General features: G+C 35.2%; 2 protein-coding genes across 7 annotated transcripts; one reads left to right on the forward strand and one right to left on the reverse strand.

The window, feature by feature from the left end:
* Positions 1-300: 300 nt before the first annotated feature.
* LOC122299228 lies at positions 301-4,979 on the forward strand. Of its 6 annotated transcripts, none has more exons than XR_006239635.1 (8): positions 301-789; positions 892-1,222; positions 1,320-1,431; positions 1,547-1,616; positions 3,808-3,913; positions 4,013-4,202; positions 4,402-4,758; positions 4,847-4,979. XR_006239635.1 is itself a non-coding variant. In XM_043109320.1 (6 exons), the coding sequence occupies exons 1-6, from the start codon at positions 410-412 to the stop codon at positions 4,109-4,111; spliced, it is 1,134 nt and encodes a 377-aa protein (XP_042965254.1). In that variant the 5' UTR covers positions 304-409; the 3' UTR covers positions 4,112-4,259. The 6 variants fall into 6 exon arrangements, 3 of the variants coding, with proteins under 3 accessions (XP_042965257.1, XP_042965254.1, XP_042965255.1); XR_006239633.1 differs by having other exon boundaries at positions 304-789; positions 1,320-1,454; positions 1,534-1,616; XR_006239634.1 differs by having other exon boundaries at positions 306-789; positions 1,320-1,454; positions 1,534-1,616; positions 4,050-4,202.
* Positions 4,980-9,600: 4,621 nt separating this feature from the next.
* Positions 9,601-13,113, reverse strand: LOC122299229 (NAC domain-containing protein 86-like). The gene is made up of 3 exons (XM_043109324.1): positions 12,790-13,113; positions 12,254-12,534; positions 9,601-10,290 (listed from the first exon to the last, which is right to left on the reverse strand). Exons 1-3 carry the CDS (start codon positions 12,944-12,946, stop codon positions 9,964-9,966), a joined length of 765 nt encoding a protein of 254 aa, XP_042965258.1. The 5' UTR covers positions 12,947-13,113; the 3' UTR covers positions 9,601-9,963.
* Between the last annotated feature and the right edge of the window lie 7,527 nt (positions 13,114-20,640).

Raw genomic sequence — 20,640 nt, forward strand, 5'->3', positions numbered from 1 at the left:
AATTTTTTTTTTAAGTTTGAAAATTTTGTAATGATTAGATGAGGTAAGATGGTTTTACTAAACATATTAGGCCAACCTGTTTTATTTTCACAACTCCTCTCAATTCATCTTATATAATCGCTATAATTTTTTTAAATTTTTATATAAAATAAAATAAATAATTTAATTTTTTTTAATTTTAAAATAAAAAATATTAAAATATATATTTTAATAATATTTTATTTAAATTTGAATTTGAATCTAACCATATCATCTGCCAAAACAAACAAGAATTGAAATTTTAGTTGGACAGTGATTACTGGATAATCCAGTTTCCTATACCATATGAATGTGCGAAGGGGCCCAGCAAAATGGGAACCAACAACGAGGCTCCAAGGGATTCGAGCATAAGCCAAGTTATATATAGTCGATGCATTGCATATTGATGAAATTTCAAAGGGTCGAGGGAATTCACTCTTTGCGGCCCCGAACAATCATCCCTGTAATGAAATCGTTGGCTGTGCCGCTGCCGGTGCGTTCCGGTTCGGGCTTGGCCGCGAATCCAATGAAGAAAAATACAAAGGCTTCAGCAATACTCTACCACTACCCGTGCCCCGACGGGGCTTTCGCTGCTTTGGCCGCTCACCTTTACTTCTCTGCTGCGTCTCTCCCGGTCCTCTTCTTTCCCAACACCGTATACAATCCCATCACACCATCACAGCTTCCTCTCCATGAAATCGGCGACCTTTACCTGCTTGATTTCATCGGACCCCCCAGCTTCGTCCATGATGTCTCTTCCAGAGTCGACAGGTCTTTTTTTTTTTTTCGGTCTACGTTTCTCTTTCTTTCTTTCTTTCTTTTTGCGTGTGACTGAGTGAGTATCTTTATTTGTGGGTGTGTTTGATTCTTCAGAGTTGTTGTTCTGGACCATCACAAAACTGCGGTCGAGAAACTATCGGAAACACCTACTGGTGAGAACGTAAGGAAGGTTCTGGACATGGAGAGGAGTGGGGCTACCATTGCTTTTGATTATTTCAAGGAAAAGCTTATTGGGCTCAAGCTTCCTAACCATACGGTGGAGGCAGTAGAGGGTGAATTTGAGCGGCTTGGGCCCCTGTTCGAGTACATTGAAGATGGTGATCTGTGGCGGTGGAGGCTTCGCAATAGCAAAGCTTTCAATGGCGGTTTGAAAGATTTGGGGATTGAGTATGACGTCCAGTTAAACCCCTCCTTGTTTCAGCAGGTGATTCATATCTAAGATTTGATTTTCCATTCCCAATAGTTATTTCTTTCTGCGCGTATTGACTCAGAATGATAAGTTTAAAGCTTGAATTTTTCAGTTGCTTTCTTTGGATTTGGAGTCTCTAATTAATCAAGGCATGGTGGGCTTATCACATAAGCAGAAATTAATAGATGAAGCTCTTATTCACTCATATGAAATTGCACTTGGTGGTGGGCGTTTTGGATATTGCCTGGTATACTCATCTCCTTCTCTCTGGCTCCTAAAGATAAGGTATATGGATATGATTACTCACCTTCTTCTCTAATTTGTAGGCTGTTGATGCAGATTCGATTTCAGAGTTGAGGAGTGAACTGGGACACCAATTAGCTACCAAAAGTAGCAATCAGAAGTTGAGGTTTGTGATTCTTACTCTTTTCTTCTTCTTTTTTCCTGTTTAATCACATGATTTGGTTCTCCTAAATTATTATTTTTTCTTCACTTTTAGTTCTTCTGTATGATATTTGTTGCTTTTGGCTAGGGCTGCAAACGAACCGAATCGAGTAGAATTCGAGCAGGGGCTCAAGAGCTCATTTAGCATATATATCCGCTCGAACTCGGCTCGAGCTCGAAAAATATTGAAAATTTATGATCGAGCTCGGCTCGTATAAAATAAATGATGATCGAACTCGAGTACAAAAAATATACGAGTTTATACGAGCTCGAGTAGCTCGACTCGAGCTCGGTTAAAATCTGATCCACAATTTTATTTTATTTTTGGTTGTCTGAAGCACAAATGAGATTTTTTTTTTTTTTTTTTTTTTATAAATAAATGAGATTATTTCTTTTAATCAATTTTAACTAGATATCAATGTAACATTGATTCATTGTCACTTTCCAATACATATGGCATCAAGAATGCCTAATACATTAAAGTCATTTAAAAAATTACATAATTAAACTATTAATTTAATATTAAATATTCGATTATCATTGATATAATATTAAATATGGCCAAATAATCAAAATATGATTAGTTAAGAAAGTGTCGCAATCAATTAGAGTTGTTTATTTTTATAAAATTTTTATATTTGACTCAATAATTCTTTTATGAACTAGATAAATTATTATTGTAAAATAATAAAACATGTTACTTATACATAAACTTAAAATAACAACATATATTATTTTTTATATATATTACTTATACAAAGTATAAAAAATAATATACATAGCATATAAAATATATATAATAAAAGAATACATGTAAGTATATATGTAAATATATATATATATATATTATATATATAAATATTACGAGTATTGTGACGAGTTCAAAACGAGTCGAATTGAGTTTATACGAATATTGTTCACGAGCCTAAACCGAATCGAGTCGAGATTATACGAGTTTTACTCGTTTAATATTCGAACCAATATTAATGTTCACGAACAACTCATTTATTAAATGAACCGAGTCCGAGTCGAGTTTATACAAATCGATCTCGAATTGTTCACGAGCGGCTCTGTTCATTTGCAGCCATACTTTTGGCAGTTAACTTCTTGTGTTTATAATTATATGCTTGCGCGCCCAATATGGAGTGGAGAATTGTATGTGGATTGCTTGTAATGCTATCATTCCCATGAATGCCAGATCAATTGAACGTTCATAAAGATATTAAGGCGAAGCTAAATCTCATATAGGAGGCAAATTAAAGTAGTCTCATATAAGCAACAGCGAAGTGAAAACTTTTACTGAAATGGTCTGTGATGCTATACAACTCGGATATGGTATTGATAAAATTCGATTTTGGACTTTTAGATCCCTAAACGTAAAATTTCTTCATAGGTCCTATTCCATTATCTTCATTTTTTTGAAGTGCAATCCATATTGTTTTAGCTACTTTTTCAGGCCATGAGCATTCAAAAATGAAATTTGTATGCCAATACCATATCTCACTTGTGCTTACTTGAAAATTGATTCCATTTATATATCCAGATGTTAGTTAGTGTTTTTGCTTGTACGTGTACTCTAAAGTTAAACATTTTGAACTTGGTCCAGATTTAATTCCATTGAAACTGTACCGCATGATCAATTTCCTAGTGTGTAGACTGGGGGTCTAGGGATAATACTGATCTTACAACCAAGATCCATTGCATTACTAGGGACTTTGAGATGCCATAGTCATGTAACACATTGCAGCTCCGATCCTCTATATTTTCACCATTTCTATCCATGTTGTTTCTGTTGCGTTTTTGGGGCTATGGGCTCTATATCAAGCAAGTTAGATCATTCTCATATTGTTAACGAAAGAATTTGTTTGGAGATGCTAACTAATTACTTTCCGTTTCCATTTTACCACTTTATTTTTCATGTCTTTTCCTCCTTTTAGATTTAAACTTGAATATATATTGTCAACTAACGTGTGGAACTCCTCCATTTGCATTAAGTTTACTTCTGTCCTTGGCGTGTTTTTCTAATTATCCTTTTAAATTTTCATTAGCCAATGTCATCTTATTTTTTAAAAATAATAATATTAATAATAATAAATTGTGGGTGTGAGAGGATCCTCCACGCTTACCTATCTACTATTCATTTCACATCCGTTTAGGGGCATTGGAGCTGTTGTATACAAAGTTCCTGAGCTTGAAAATGACCAGTTGCTGAAGATAAGCCTTAGGAGTTTGGACTGTGAAGACACTACGCCCATCTCAAAGGTTGTTGGTTCGTGTGTGTGTATATATATATATTTCTTTTTTTTCTCTCAATGAATGAAATTTCCTACTCCTTAAGAAGGGTACATTTGGTAATTGCAGTTGAAAGAGCTAAATGTGCTTTGCAATTACTTCTCAGGAATTTGGAGGTGGTGGACATCGAAATGCCAGTTCTTTCATGTTGAGCTCTACAGAATTTGAGCGGTGGAAGGTTTGCCAGAATGTTTTAACATAGTCAAAAGCAAAATGGTCATCAAGGTGGCCTTCAGAAATGCTAACATCAATTCAACAGGTTGTATTCCTAGTCTGTGTAATTTTATTTGGAATCTTGTACATTAATATTCTTTTACTTCAATTTAAAAAAGGGAAAGAATACTTGAAACAAAACCGCTTCTAAGCGGTCAGGCTGGTAATGGGTTGTTAACAGCCAGCCAATAAAATTTAGACACGTCAGTTATTACACCTTAATAGAAGTAGAGCCGGTTACACAGGATAGAAGGCAACAACAAGAAACGGAGTGAAAAGAACAGCAGCCCCATCTCTGAAACTTGAACGATGATGAAGCTCACCCCAACATTTTTGCACCTGAGCGCCATTCACCTCGCCGACGCCACCTCCACCTGGAGTTAATCACCACGATTCCGAGGCTGAAAAGTGCTTGGTTTGCCCACGATTTAGTCGGCCACGAAGCCGATACTCACTTCCAAGCCCGAGCCCCGACCACCTCCCGACGCCACCTCCACCAGTCCAGCACGATTCCGAGGCTGCCACCTCCGCCAGTGGGCTTTGATTCCGAGGCTGCCACCTCCACCACAATGCCTGAAAGTCGACCGATTGTTGACGCCCAGGTAAAAACAAATTTTCGCATACTTTGTGTTTCTTTATTTTTTTTTTTAATCGGTTTATTTAAAATGCTTACCGGCGTCGAAATCGCAGAGAAGAAGACACTGTGGGTTGTGGGTTGTGGGTGGGGGAGAGTTCGGCGAAATATTTCCCGATTCCAATAATCACCTGCGATAGGACGGGGTTAGTCGTTCTCGCTTACGGGAAGGACAGGGGAGTCAGATTCAGATTACGAGAAGGGGTGGGGGGGGGGGGGGTTTCGTTTCAGATTCAGGGAAGGGGTGGGTGGTGCTGCGAAGGGGTGGGTGGGGGGGGGGGGTTTCGTTTCAGATTCAGGGAAGGGGTGGGTGGTGCTGCGAAAGGAAGAAAGAGGTGGGGTGCGGTGGTTCCCTTCGTCGGCAGGAAAGGGGTGGGGTGCGGTTGTTCCCTTCGTCAGCAAGAAAGGGGTGGGGTGCGGTGGTTCCCTTCGTCGGCAGGGAAGGGGTTCGAACTATACAATTCTAGGTCTCGTTGGGTGGAAGGGCACGGGCACGGGTGGAAGTCTATTCGGTGAGGATGAATTTCACTTACAACATTTTATTCGGTGTATCAAAAGTCCACATTAATTCAGGTGGAAAGCTTACGTGTCAAAATATTATTGGATGGCTGTTAAATGGGGAAGGTCAGCCTGACCAGTTAGAAGAAATTCTCTACCTGAAATAGTCGTAGACGCGCCCGCATATGCATGGGGATAATTAAAATTTTTTAATAGAAATTTATATATGTAATTGCTTAGAATGCTTCTTATTTTTAGTTCTCAATTTTGCTGAAAAGTAATATATTCCAAGTTAGAATATCATAAGTGGACTTCAAGTGATAAAAACGAAAGTATCTACACATTCAAAATCAAAATATATCAATTTGATTCAAATAAAAAAGAAACACAGATAGGCCAAGGGTCAATATCAGTGTATAGTACTAGGCTGCGGAAACTTTGGGTTTTTAAGCCCTCCCAATTCCAATCTCCATACTGTTGCCTAAGAGCAATGGGAATGGCCTGCCATTGCCCAATGCAAGTCTAAAATAAAAGCAAAACTGAGAAAATTCATTTGCAACGGTCTGGTTAAAATTGAAAAGTTTGACATAACTGCTACAGTATTTTTTAGCAACTCTTCATGTCTGGCGAGGGACTATACAAGAAGCAAAGTAATATTTTATCATTTTTGAAGTACCTATCGCTCTCTCTTTCCCTCTGTTAATCATTGTCTTCATTCCCAAAACACTCAATTTCTCTTTCTTTTCTTTCTTTCTCCCAAAACCTTTCTCTGTCTTCTCCCCTTCTCTTCGTCACCTATTTCTTCTTCCACCTGCAAGCCATTTTCTTCAGCCCTTCACTCTTCTCTGTCGCCTTTTCTAGCGATTGTCGTCGTCTTCGTGCTCTCCAAAGTAAGTATCTCTTCCTCGCTCTTCTCTCCCTCTTCTCTGTTGAAGCCACTTTCTAGGTCTCCATTAGCTCCTCTTTCTAGGTCTCATTGACTCAAAACAACTTTGATTGTCTGGGCAGGCATCAACTATCAAGATACTCGTTTACGCATTTTGAGTTAATCTCTTGGATCATCGATGGCGGATTTTCATATTTGGTGGTCTACTTTCCTGACCGACCTGTTTATTTACTTTTTGGTTTAGTTATTTGAAAGGGATTTGTAATTAATTTCATGAATAGATATAATTTTTTAATTCAACCTGATTGATATTCTTTCTAATTTCCATGCCATCTTTGGTGTGTCTGGGATTAGTTGGTTATCTCTCTATGGTTGATTAGAAACTTGAAGAAAGGGCTAATAAAACCTAAAGAAAGTGTAAGAAAACTTCATCTCGAGTATCGTTTAATTTTTATTTATTTTTTAGTCGAGAGGAAAAAATGAAAGCCACCTTGGCTATAACCATGGTGTTTGCCCAGGGGATAAATAAAAACGACATCAGCAATAACTAGAAGATTCTCTAATTGAAATTTCTTATATTCAAAAGTATACGGGTTTTTCATTTCCCTCATGTTCACTGCATATTGAGCAGAGGTCATTGATTGAACTGAGGTTGTTATTGATTCTTTAAAATTGAGATTTAACTTAAAATTGGGGATATTTTTTGATTCAAAAGGTTTTTGTTATTTTAATTTCATTATTAAAGGGGTTGCTCCTTACTAAAACTCATTGTCCTATATCACGTACAAGGAGGTCTTTCTAAGGATTGATTTATTTATTGATTTTGTTTGTTTGCATGGTATTAGTATCCCAGCTGATTGGGAGCTTTGAGAGTGAAGAAAATTGTTCTTTAGTTAGTGATTTGCAATGATGTTGGGGAGAAGAGAGGCTTGCACAAAATGGCCATTAATCTTAGGATATGGTATGTTTCATGCTTGCAATTTCGTGTGCTAGAATTAGTCTTTAATCATCTCTTCGAGTTTTTATGGCAATGATTGGTCAAGAATTGTAGATAGTGATTGGTTGTTATAAAAAGTTGTTGGAATGTTTGTTGGTTTCAACCACAATTCTAAATATAAAAATTGGGAAGAAGAAATGTTGGGATGTTTGTATATATGATTGTTGAGTGAATGGTTGATAAAATATATTTATTAAATAATTAGATTGAGGGAAAAATTAGTTGAAAAATAATAATTTATTTAATAAAGTTATTAACTACTATATGAAAGTATTTGTAAAATATTTTTTAAAAAATCAAATATTATTAAAATATATAATATTTTATTATTTTTTGGACTTCAAGATAGCTAGTCTTGGACTTCAAGATAGCTAGTCTAATGTGGACTAATCTATCTAGAAGTCCATGTTAGAGCCAAAAGTTAACATTCTAGCTAAATTATAGATCATTGCTAGTGCTCTAAGTAGGAACTAGTGAAACCGGCTTAAGCTATATATAGGTTGGCTTTCTTTTGCAAACCTATCCGAAAAAGAAGGGAGGCAACGATGGCCAGTGGGTGAAAGAGGTGATGTTGATGGCAGTAGTATAGACTTTAGAGGATTGAGAGGGTGAAAGGAGGAGAGATCAAATCAAGCAGAATAACCTTAGGAATTCCTCTGAGCCAAAAATGATTCTTGCAGTCGTGAGAGTGTAAATGCCGTGTAATTATTTTAAAAAAATTGAATAAATACGGGATTTACATAAAAAGAAATTAATTTTTTAATAATTGATCTCACTATTTTTTAAAATGACTGTATGATATTTGCGCACTCTGTAAGAACTATTCGTAGCATTACTCAAGAATTTTTTGTGTACTTTTCATGTTTTTATATTCCGGTTTAGCTCATCATCCTGCATGGGATCGATCATATTTTTCGAAGAGATCAATTTGGGAGTGTCAATACATCTACAAGAAGATTGGACTTACCTTATTATCAAAATTGGTAACAAAGTACCACTCCAGTGATGAGATTAGTAATAAAAGTAATTTGTAATTAAGTTCACATAAATTATGCAATAAATAAAATCTTTGAGAAAGTCCCTATGCTAGCAACTTGATATTTATAATTTGATTATATATGGATTAGAAATGCTTTGACCATGAAAAAAAAATGTCACAAAAATAAACCTTTATGTACTAGCACGTCAAATTGTAAAGTTATTTTTATTATAGAATAAAGTTAAATGTCTCCCACGAAACCATGTCAGTTTTTCAATTTACTTTTATGAAATCTTTTTGTGATTATAGTATTTTTCTGGATAGATTAAGATCCCTTACAATTTATGCTAGAATTTTGGAGCCTTGATTGTGAGGAAGATAAGTACATTCACCATCTTATAGTACTTATTGAATATTTAATACTATCCAGAGACGGCCTATCTCTTTCTCATTGTATAAGGCTTTAAAATATTCAAGCGATAATTCTAGGATATCCTAATTATCGGTTGAGTAGTTTGGCTTTCTCTATCTTTACTCTTCCTATGTTTATAGGTCAGGGATGAGAAACTTTGTTTAATTAGAGAGAGAAAACAATAACTCTTTATATAATCATATCCATCAAGATCCATAAGTTTTAACTCTTTTTTGTAATAAGTTTAGCTCTTCATAGCTTGTTTTAAACTTCAATCATCTTCATAAATTTCTTATTAAAAAGGTACAGTTGAAAACGACTTATAGCAATATTCTAATATTAGAAGTATTGCTATAAGTCGTAGCATCCGAAAATGCTTGTATATATGTACCCTAAAATTTAAAGACTGCCATGAAATTTTAGCAATTGTTGCTAGGGGTGAAATTAGTCTGGTCTAGTCTGGGGTGGTGATGGACTAATCATTTTTTCTGGACCAGACCAGATCGAACATCTAGTTGGTTTGTTCGGTCCGGTCCAATTATTTTTTATTCTTTTTTTCCCAAATCAATTAATAAAAAAATTTATATAAATTACTAAATTAAAATTAAGTAAGTTATTAATGTAGATTATGTAACTAACTCATTAAAAAATATATTTTATATGGTCAATGATAATAAATTAAAGAAAAATTATATCATTAACTTATATAATTACTATATAAAAATAATATATTGAATTATTAAAAATATTTTAAAAATATATATAAGAGTTCGGTCTGGTCTGATCTAAAATTTATAGACCCCAAGACCGGACTAATAGTTTCTGTCCACATTTTTTAGGACTATGACCGACCAGACTAGAGTTTGGTTCAGTCTAGACCGACCGGCTAACACCCCTAATTGCTGCTGTAAAAATTGAAGGCTCAAGAAACTTCAAGAAAAGAGATTAATTAAGGGATGAGAGCTGAATATATCAAGAGAAAATCTGTGCTTGATCTCTGATGTGTAAGCTCTCAAATCCAACAATAACCAAAAAAAGGAAAAGAAAAATCTTTTTTATTCCACAAACCACCTGTGTTATGTTGTAGTTAATTAACATCCAAATTAAGCACCACCTAGAAAAGGTAAATATTTAAAGATAAAAAATAAAAATCCCAATATTGTAGAGTACTCTGTCTGATGATTTGAGAACTCTACTAGATCAGCAAAATCAAACCAAGCCACCATATCCAATTGGATAAAAATTAATCAACAAGTGAGAATTGAGAAATTATCTTATGACCATCAGAAACTGTTCTCAAAAAGTGTTTTTATTTTATAAATAAATATATATATATATATATATATATATATATTTTGAACTGTTTTGATCTTCGCCTATGACTTATTTAACTCTTTATAATTAGTTTGTGAAAGCCATGGGACGAACTTCTTCACCACCAGTACCGGTACCCGTAGCTACGTTAGAAGAACAGTACCATGCATCGTCCGTGATGAACTGCATCCACGAATTATCATCTTTTTCTTCCTGATGATGATGATGATCATCCATGCTGCATGATGAAGATGCCATGGTAACATCTGGGGACATGGTTTCTGCTTGATAGTCATTCATTACATGATGACCAGCTTGTGAGCTCTCAAGTAATGATAAATTACTGGCAGCTTGCTCTTCAATTTCAGAGCAGATTCCATTTTTCTTGAACACGCGACAGAGTGCATACGTATCCTGCAATTAATCAGTTATATATGATCATAAGATCAGTTGTGTTATATAAGTGTGGAAAGAGATCAATTAATCTTCTCAAGCTTCATTGCATTTTTGTTTTCCATCTGCCACTAAGAGAGAGAGAGAGAGAGAGAGAGAGAGATTAAATTAATTAATAGATGATCCCTGTGGATACCTAAAGGCTGCAACCAAGGCCAAAAAACGTTTAAAAACAGTCAATAATTGGGGCTGAAAATGATATGTAGATTGCTACTGCATCAACAATAATTCATGTCCTGCATGCCGTACGTCCCTGCAGCCATATCTGCCTGTTTATTCTACCGCTGGCTTCATGCAAAGAATTTAAAGTGCAAGAATCTTTCCATCTTTCGGTCTATATTGAAATAATTGGTGAACTACTCGAAGTTGGACAGAGATCAGTAATTCACAATGATTATTGGAATACGTACTTCTGCATGCATGCATAGTTAACTAGCTAGCTAGAATATTTAAGGTTAATTTTAAGTTTGATATCCATTGGCTAGTTTTAATTATAATGTTTGGAATAAAGCAAAAAGTAGGTAGCCGACACCTTCTTACACTGTTACACATGAAAGTACTGATAGGGAGATGCTTTTGGAGCTGCACAGCAATAGCTATACGTAAAATCATGAGATCAGAGAATGCTAAAAAAGTAGATAGAAACTTACTAATAAAAGGGGTTTAATTAAGTCATTTTGGGATATATATATATATATATACACATATAGTACTTTTGTCTCATTTGAGAAAGATCGACAAAGTACTGAAGCAGCACGCGTGTACTTTAAATATTGCCACGCATGCACACTTGAGATCAGATCCAGCTTGCTTGCTAAGACAAGTGCATACAAGCAACGAATATATATGTCAGCCATTTCTCTTAATTTGTTGATGTTTAGATTAGGAATAGTAGACAAATGTAAAGGCAAGCCTCGCTTAGCATGCACGCCATGCTTGCATATACATATATATATATATATATATATATATATATGCATGTATGCAATACTACTTAATTCCCAGCTCGCTACTACCTAGCTACGTTAATTAATTAATGGATACATGAGTGATATTGGTGATCAGAGTGTGTAAATTCTGATCATAGTAGTTAAGGTGTGAAAGAGGTTTTGGTGAAGGAAATAATTATTAAAGCTAGCTAGGCAAGTAAACATTATGCTTTTCTCACTTGGGGAGCATTGAACTTCATGCTTTTTGAAGTCAAGCACAAGTGACGACATTTCATGTATGGGGAAGATCAAAGAATGTTCTGTTATTAAAACAGCTAGTACAAATAAAAGAAAATATCTATCAACCATGTAATCATGTATCATGATGGTTATCAAGATTTTTAAGGTTTCTTTTGCCTTAAAAAAGCACTTCCCAGAAAAGCTAGGAAGTAGCCGGGGTATAGGGTCAGAGTTAGCATGCGGTTGATTGGAGACTTGAAAAGGAGTGTTGGCATCAGAATCTGCTAGCTAGCTTTTACTCAAAACCCAGCCATTAATTAAGATCAGCCAAAAACCATGCCTATAACGAAATTATGTTGTATAATAAGCCCATGATAAATCAGAAGAAAATTATGAAGTTATTAAGGAGGATGATGATCATTTTTTCCATGTTGCTAGCTAGAGTTCTGCATGCTAGCTATTTTGCCATTGTCGAACAAGGCTAGCTGCAAGGAATTAGATGGATATCCTAATTAGGTGATTTTCTTTTTTTTTGAACTTTTGATTTCCTCCATGTGAGCAATTTGCAGTACTACAAGCATTATCGAAATATCATGATACACGTACGAAGCTCATGATAATGATCATGATCTCAGAGCTGCAACTTTATCATTAATGTCCTAATCTTATTCATGCATGATCGATCCAGATGATCAACGTACGTACACAACAATAATGCATGGACATGATGAACCTACGACGACGTACGTAAGTACCTGAATTCCCGAGGTGTCTTCCAACTCCTTGTCGTAGAGGCGATATTCATGCATGACCCAATCAGTTCTAATCCCCTGAGGAGCTCTCCCTCTGTAGTAAACCAATGTCTTCTTCATTCCAATGGGTCGTCGGTTCTGGCATGTTACCCTCCTGTCTTTTCCAGTGGATTTCCAATATCCAGCTCGAGTTGCCCTGTTTGTTCTGAATCCATTTGGGTATTTTCTATCTCTGGGTCCAAAAAAATACCATTCTGGGTCTCTACTCGGCAAAAATGACTTTTCTGCAATATTTCATATATATACAGCAAAATTAAGTTCAACGATCAAAAGAAAAATGGCACGAAACTGCTAAAATAAGTATGAAATGAATATTTTAATAAATGAATGCCTGAAACATTCTCAATGCCATTCACCTAACATAAATCAAACTGAAAAATTAGGGATCACATAAACCACAGAAAAAGAATAAAGAAACCTAGTTGATTATGAAGTTGAAGGGTGATCATGAGGAGGAGGAGGAGGAGAGAGGAAATTACCTGCTAATTCCCATGGTTCACATTTGTAGAGATCAACTTCAGGAATAATGTCGAGTTCAATTTCCTGGCAATTGATTTTCCTCTTGAGATAATAATTTACAAGCTCTTCGTCAGTCGGGTGAAACCTAAAACCAGGAGGCAGTCCGACTGGCGCCATTTGATCTTTTTCCCTTAATAATTGACGATGATCTCTTGATCTTTGTTGAAGTATATAGTCGATGATCTTTTTCTCTTTTATAATGATCACTAGCTACCACGCTCATCATCATATATGATGATTAATTTATACACAAAAAGGATTCAAAGCCCTTTTTCTTTGGCTAGCTCATTTTTCACTCTCTTTAAAAGATTCTCGACAAACGTTTCTTGCAAGCCCTTTCCTTTCTTGCTGCATGTTGTTCCAAGTTCTTAATTTAGTCGAAATTCACCGCTATATACAATTAATTTGGTTTACTAGCTAGCTAGCTATATATATAATGTATTAATTCATGACCCCGAATATAGATGATGATATGTAGCATACATGTTTCTGTCATTACAACAGAACAGTTCTTTAATTTGGTCCCAAAATGTATTTTGGGATAAAAAAAAATTTGGTCCCAACTACCCCTCGTCATGAAATATAGTTTGGAAAAATATCTTTTAAGATGAAATTTGTTCGATCTGTTCGAATGGGAAAAATTTCAAGACAAACTACATATTTTGTTCGTAATTACTCATTCGAACAAGATAAATTATTAGAGATAGTTTAGGCTTCATTTGTTTTTAGAGATGAGATCAAATGAGATAAGTTGATATTAAAGTTGAAAATTAAATAAATTATTGTTAAAATATATTATTTTAATATTATTTTGTATTGATATTTGAAAAAATATAATTATTTATTTTATTTTATGTGAAAATTAAAAAAAAATTGTAATGATTAATAAAATGAGATGAAATGAAAAGTTTTGTGAAAATAAATGAAGCCTTAATTAATTAGTTTAGTTTATTTTAAATTTATTTTTCCCGCTTATTCTTTCCTTGTATATAAAGAACAATTCTATTCATGATTAATACACTAATTAAGGGAGATCTTTCCTCATTTGGAGTACTCTAGTCTTCATGTGTATCTCTCCTCATTTGGACTCTAGTCTTAATATGGTATCAGTAGTATTTTCTCAACGTTAATATGTATCCTTCCTCTGTTTCTTCTACGACTCTTCTTGAGGATATTGTTTCAAACCCTTATTATCTTTGTCATGGAGATAATCCAGGGTCTCTGCTGGTCACTCAAGTTCTTACACGTGACAACTATCATACATGGCGTAAATCCATGCGCATGGCTTTGACCGCCAAAATTAAGCAAGCTAGGTTGGTTTTATCGATGGTTCCATTTCTCCTCCTCCAAATAGGTCTCATCTATTTCCTTCTTGTACCAGATGCAATAACATGGTCTTGTCCTGGCTCCTTAGTTCTTTGTCTAAAGAGATTGCTGCTAGCGTGATAGTTTAGTTAGTTAGTTTAGTCTATTTTAGTTAGTTAGTTTAGTCTATTTTTAAATTTATTTTTCTCGCTTATTCTTTCCTTGTTTATAAAAGACAACTCTATTCATTAATACACTACTGAAGGAAGATCTTTCCTCATTTGGACTTTAGTGATCTTAATATAAATTTTGTTTGAATGGTATTTTAAACTAAAAGAATCGCCGCAAAAAGGCTTAAAATACAGAGAGAAAAATAGAGTGATTTTATGTACAAACTCCAAAATAGATGATTCCCGCGCAAACCCTAAAATAGACATTATTTTATATACTTTTTCAAAGTGAAGTTCACTTTTTTACAATGGCATACATGAGATTTATCTATTCAAGATTTGTATAAAACATTTAATATATATTGCACTGAGTAAAGAAACGGTAGATTACTTAAATCGTTCCCGCATGATAAAGAACTGCAGTCTGTGTGTGGATGTTGGTTAGGGCTAGCTGCACTCGTGACATCAAATTAAAATACGCATATATCACTACAAGAAAACGGATATTTATGATAATTTATTTGTAATGAGATTGATTATTTACAACAAAAATGAGTTTTGGGCGAGAATAACCATTTGCGATTAGAATTGAGTTATTCTCGTCACAAATAACTCACGATCATAAATGCAAGTTTGTACGCATGCATGATATATATATAATACCCACATTTTTATCTTGTGGAAACGAACATGGTAAGTTATTAAGTGTATAAAAGTGAGATTGGATCATTAAGTATTATAATTAATCATAGAGAGTAGTGCTACATGTATTTATATTTTTATTTATAAAACTAATTTTGTAATTTTTCTTTTAAAATTTAAATTGAAATAAGCTTTTTATAATTTTTTTTTTAATTTCATCTAATATTTTCCTTAATCATATGAGTTCTTTTTCTCTTTTACTTTTTTTTTGCTCTCTCTCTCTATAACCCAACTTTTAACGTAATAATTACTTGGCAAACGACCCCATGCAGTCTATCTAGTACTTTAGCCTTTGGGTCGTGATCTTTGTTTTCTTTTTTCTACGGCTTTGGTCTCTTTCACCTTTGTTGTACGGTTTTTCAAGATCTTGCTACCCGTTTAAATAAAGTGGCCAAGAAAAAAAAAAATACAAAAGAAGAAAAGAAGATCATGACCTTTTTTATAAAAAAAATAATATTTAAAGTTGTGAATATATAAATACTGTATAATTATTTAAAAATAAATAAATAAATATGAGATTTATATGAAAAAATTAATTTTTTAATAACAAATCTTATTCTTTTTCAAAATAATTATACGACACTTACATATTTTATAACTGGACGTAATATTACTCTTTTTAGAATAATAATGTGAAAAAAGAGGATTGTACCAATTATCATCTAATTAATTTATGTGTAGATGCTGAACTTTGTATCTATTGTAGACACAAGTGGCTTCAATTATAAGGTCAATAATATGCAAAAACACGTTACAAGCAAGGTCAATAGAAAAGTGTAATTATTTCTTTGGAATTAATGTTACGTTTTGATCCCCAGCTTGGACCTCTAATATTATATATTTCTCGTATTTGGGTTGCTCTCTTGGCTTTTTGTCATATTTTAATGAAGGAAAATGGTACCACGGGATAAAAGAAAATTGATTGTCACGAAGAGATTCATAAAATAAAATTTATAAAATGACGTTACTTGATGCAGTATTTTGGAGTGTAAAACTATGTGAGATTGTAAAGTAGATCTAATATAACATATGAAATTATATCAATTTATGAGTTTATTTTTGTAAAATCTTTTTGTAACTATAATTTTACTTTTTGTTGCTAATCGAGATGTGTAAATTTCAACAGTAACATTTTACAAAAAAGAAAAAAAAAAACCACTAAGGCTTAATTTAGATAGAGAGATGCTTTAATCTCATTTTAATTTCAAATTTTCAACTTTTTCATTTAATTATTACTTAATTATATTATAACTTTCTTAAACTTTCAAACAAAATATAAAAAATAATTCAACTTTTCGAATTTCAAAATAAAAATTATATTTTAACAATAATTTAATTTTATAATATTTTTATTTAATTTTTTTCTATCATTTTCCAAATTCTAATAGAAATTCCAAACCATTTCTAACTCATATCAAATTAAATATCTTGTTATTATTGACAAACCATCTTAACTCGTTCCATTTTAACTTCATACAAAGTAAACTTCATTATCGTCCCCAATTCATCGCCCCAATAGGCCAATTCAAGTTTTAACTCTCCCCCCCCCCCCCCCATTTTCACCTCTCGGCCATCTCCTCTCTCTCTCCCCCCCAATTTCTCCTCCTTCCAGCCCATATCTAAACTTCTCTCTGCCATTTCCTCTCTCTTTTTGAGAGTTTAGCGAACAAAGTTTGAGTCTTTCCAGAAATGCATCAGTTGGGATTTTTGCTGAAGTCACTGATCTGGGAAGCATATGCTGAGGAGTTGTGTAGGGTTTGATAACTTTTATGCAGGGCAGAAGATTCATGCTTATCATGTTGTGAAATGTGGATTTGACTTCAATTAACTCTTCATTGGAATGTGATCTCATAGTTGTTGTTTTGTGGAGTACTGCTATGATTACTGCGTATGGGTCCGTTGCTATACAGGAGATGAAGCCATCAAGCTATTTGAATGCATGAAGCTGGAAGCTGGGTTTAGATGCAAAGTGTTAGGAGGTTGTGGTACGGGGCATACAATTACAACTGAAATAGAAATGAGAAAGAATAAAAGAAATAATAAGGAACTCCAATTGTAGAAGAATTTCACTTATAGCAAAAGGATTACAAGAATTTCTCTCTTGAATAAGGAGAGCACAATTGACAATACCCTCTCTTATAAAAGGAGAAAACTCACTCTTTCTTATAAAAGGAGAGACAATATATAGGAGAAACATCACTATTTTTCTCTCTAAAACTCTCTCTCTTTCTCTAAATTTTTCTTTCAAAATGGGATAGGTTTCTAAAAGCAAAAACATGTATTTATAGGAGTTAAAGGAGGTGGAAGATGGCGGAAGCAACTGGAAGATGGCGGAAGCAAATGTGAACGCAAGCTTGATGTAGGTTGTTAACTAGCCACCATTTTTGACCCATAAAGGTAGCGGTGGAAGATAGCGGAAGCAAGTGGAAGATGGCGGAAGCAAGTGGAAGATGGCGGAAGCAAGTGGAAGATGGCGGAAGCAAATGTGAACGCAAGCTCAACTAGCCACCATTTTTTACCCATAAAAGTGGCTTTACCGCTACATATCTCCCACTTAAAGTCACTTTTGTAATCCTTCTATCTTTTCTACACTTTCCATCTTTATGCCGCTTACATATTTGCTAGGCCTAAGGAGGATCGACACCAGATAAACTTGTCATTATTAATTGGCTTTGTTAATATATATGCTAGGTTGTCTTTTGTATGGATTTTTTGTATATCCACACTTCCTTCTTCCACCTTCTCACGAACGAAGTGATACTGAACTCGTATGTGTTTTGTCCTTGAATGAAATGCTGGATTCTTTGCCAAATGCAAAGCGCTCTGACTATCACAAAATAAATCAACCTTCTCTTGTACGTGTCCGAGCTCTTCCAGTAGCATTTGCAACCATATTGCCTCTTTGCTAGCTTGTGTAGCTGCGACATATTCTGCCTCCGTTGTAGAAGTAGCCACGATAGACTGCAATTTTGAAACCCAGCTTACAGCTCCTCCAGCAAGAGTAAATACATAACCTGAGGTGGACTTGCTCTTGTCAAGATCACCTGCATAATCTGAATCAACATAGCCTCTGACAGTAAAGTCTGATCCTTCATAACATAATGCGACATTTGAGGTACCCTTGACATATCTCAGGATCCTCTTTACAGCACTCCAATGCTCTTTACCAGGATTCGCCATGTATCGACTAACCACTCCCACTGATTGTGCAATGTCTGGTCTTGTACAAACCATAGCGAACATTAAGCTACCCACTGATGATGCATACAGTACTCGAGACATTTCCATCCTCTCTGCTTCATTGCTAGGACTCATACTTGAGGATAACTTGAAATTAACAGGAAGAGGGGTAGAAATTGGCTTACAATCTTGCATGTTGAAGCGTCGCAAGATTTTCTTCAAATAATTTTTCTGAGAAAGCCATATCTTCCTATTATTTCTGTCTCGGTAAATTTGCATCCCTAGAATCTTGTTTGCTGGTCCCAAGTCCTTCATTTCAAACTCCCTAGCCAACTGTGCCTTTAAGTCTGTAATACGATCTTTGTTGGGGCCTGCTACCAACATGTCGTCAACATACAACAACAGAATAATGAAATTACCATCACCAAATCTCTTGTAGTAAACACAAGGATCTGAACTATGTCTGTTGTATCCAAGGCTCATGATAAAGGAATCAAATCTCTTATACCAACATCTCGGCGCCTGTTTGAGACCGTATAGAGATTTGTTCAACCTGCAAACCAAGTTCTCTTTTTCTTTTTCTTCAAAACCTTCTGGTTGGAGCATGTAAATTTCTTCTTCAATTTCTCCATGAAGAAATGCAGTTTTCACGTCCAGTTGTTCTAAGTACAAGTCAAATGTAGCACACATCGCAATGACTGCTCGAACCATTGAGAGTCGAACAACAGGAGAGAATATTTCGTTGAAGTCTATGCCTTCTTTCTGAGCGAATCCTTTCACTACCAATCTAGCACGATACCGCTCCACTTGATCATTACCATTTCGTTTGATCTTGTAAACCCATTTGTTTCCGATGGCCTTCCTTCCTTGTGGTAGTGGTACAAGATCTCATGTTTTGTTTTTATGGAGAGCTTCAATTTCTTCTTGCATTGCAACCATCCACAGAGAAGCTTCTTGACTATTTGTAGCCTCATGGAAATTTGACGGTTCTCCATCTTCTGTTAGTAGACAGTATGCGACATTTCCCTCCATGATGTACTCTGAGTGCCAAGCTGGTTTTCTTCTCTCCCGAGTTGACCGTCGAACTTGTGGAATTGCACACTCAGCTTGTTCTTGTTCTTCGTGCTCTGATATTGCTTTAGAAGAATCTGGAACTTCTAATTCTTGTCTTTCTTCAACTTGAACTGTAGTAGTCTCTGGTTTCTCTTTTGAAGCGCTATCATTTTCTTTTTCTTGTACCTTATCTTCTACAAATACAACATCCCTGCTGATTAGCACCTTGCGGGCAGTGGGATCCCACAGGCGATACCCCTTGACTCCATCAGCATACCCTAAGAAAATACATTTTCTAGATTTTGGATATAGCTTTGATGTTTCTTGGGCATTGTACATAACATAAACAGGACTTCCAAATGTATGTAAGTGAGAATAATCAGCTGGCTTATCAGTCCACATCTCCATCGGCGTTTTCAGATCAATTGCGGTTGATGGTGACCGATTGATCACATAACAGGCAGTCTTGACTGCTTCTGCCCAAAATGACTTGGCCATTCCCACAGTTCTCAACATCGCTCTTGTTCGTTCTAACAAGGTTCTGTTCATCCGCTCTGCTATTCCATTTTGTTGTGGAGTGTATGCCACCGTGAATTGCCTTTTGATACCTTCTTGTTGACAGAAGCTATCAAATTCACTACCAGTATATTCTCCTCCATTGTCTGTCCTTAAACACTTGATCTTCTTTTCAGATTCAAGCTCAACCCGCGTTTTGAATATTTTGAAAACTGGAAATACATCTGCTTTAGTTTTTATTGGATACACCCAACATCTCCTGGAGTAATCGTCAATAAATGACACAAAGTATTTTGCTCCTCCTAGGGACAAAACTGGTGCTTGCCCAACATCAGAATGGATTAGTTCTAAGATAGCTTTACTTCTAGCAGAGGAACTACTGAATTTCAATCTGTGCTGCTTACTAGTAACACAATGCTCACAAAAGGGTAATGAAACATTTTTGAGCCCTGGAAGAAGCTTTTGTTCAGCAAGAATCTTCAAACCTCGTTCCGACATGTGGCCAAGCTTACGGTGCCACATCATTGTTAATTCTTCTGCCGAACTTGCCAGCGCAGTGGATGCTTCTCCTTCTTGTTGTGTTTCTCCTTTAAGCATATACAAATTTGCAGCTATCTTTTCCGCTTTCATCATTACAAGCGCGCCTTTAACTATTTTCATGATCCCATCTTGAATATGGGTTTTACACCCACTATTATCTAATTGTCCTAAAGACAATAGATTTTTCTTCAAGCCTTTCACATGTCGTACCTCCTGAATGATGCGAACTGTACCGTCACACATCTTCAATTTGATGGTACCAATACCAGCAATCTCCAAGGCATGATCGTCTCCCATGAACACAGATCCTCCTGAGATAGATTCATATTGATGGAACCATTCTCT

Source organism: Carya illinoinensis, chromosome 16 (assembly GCF_018687715.1).
Source record: "Carya illinoinensis cultivar Pawnee chromosome 16, C.illinoinensisPawnee_v1, whole genome shotgun sequence".
Classification (NCBI taxonomy): Eukaryota; Viridiplantae; Streptophyta; class Magnoliopsida; order Fagales; family Juglandaceae; genus Carya; species Carya illinoinensis.

Coding starts and splice junctions, on each gene's coding strand:
- LOC122299229 (XM_043109324.1), bottom strand. CDS start 12,946: ATGGCGCCAGTCGGACTGCCTCCTGGTTTTAGGTTTCACCCGACTGAC. Junction 12,535..12,789: donor TGAACCATGGGAATTAGCAG/GTAATTTCCTCT, acceptor GAAATATTGCAG/AAAAGTCATTTTTGCCGAGT. Junction 10,291..12,253: donor AAGACACCTCGGGAATTCAG/GTACTTACGTAC, acceptor GATTAATTGCAG/GATACGTATGCACTCTGTCG.
- LOC122299228 (XM_043109320.1), top strand. CDS start 410: ATGCATTGCATATTGATGAAATTTCAAAGGGTCGAGGGAATTCACTCT. Junction 790..891: donor GTCTCTTCCAGAGTCGACAG/GTCTTTTTTTTT, acceptor TTGATTCTTCAG/AGTTGTTGTTCTGGACCATC. Junction 1,223..1,319: donor ACCCCTCCTTGTTTCAGCAG/GTGATTCATATC, acceptor TGAATTTTTCAG/TTGCTTTCTTTGGATTTGGA.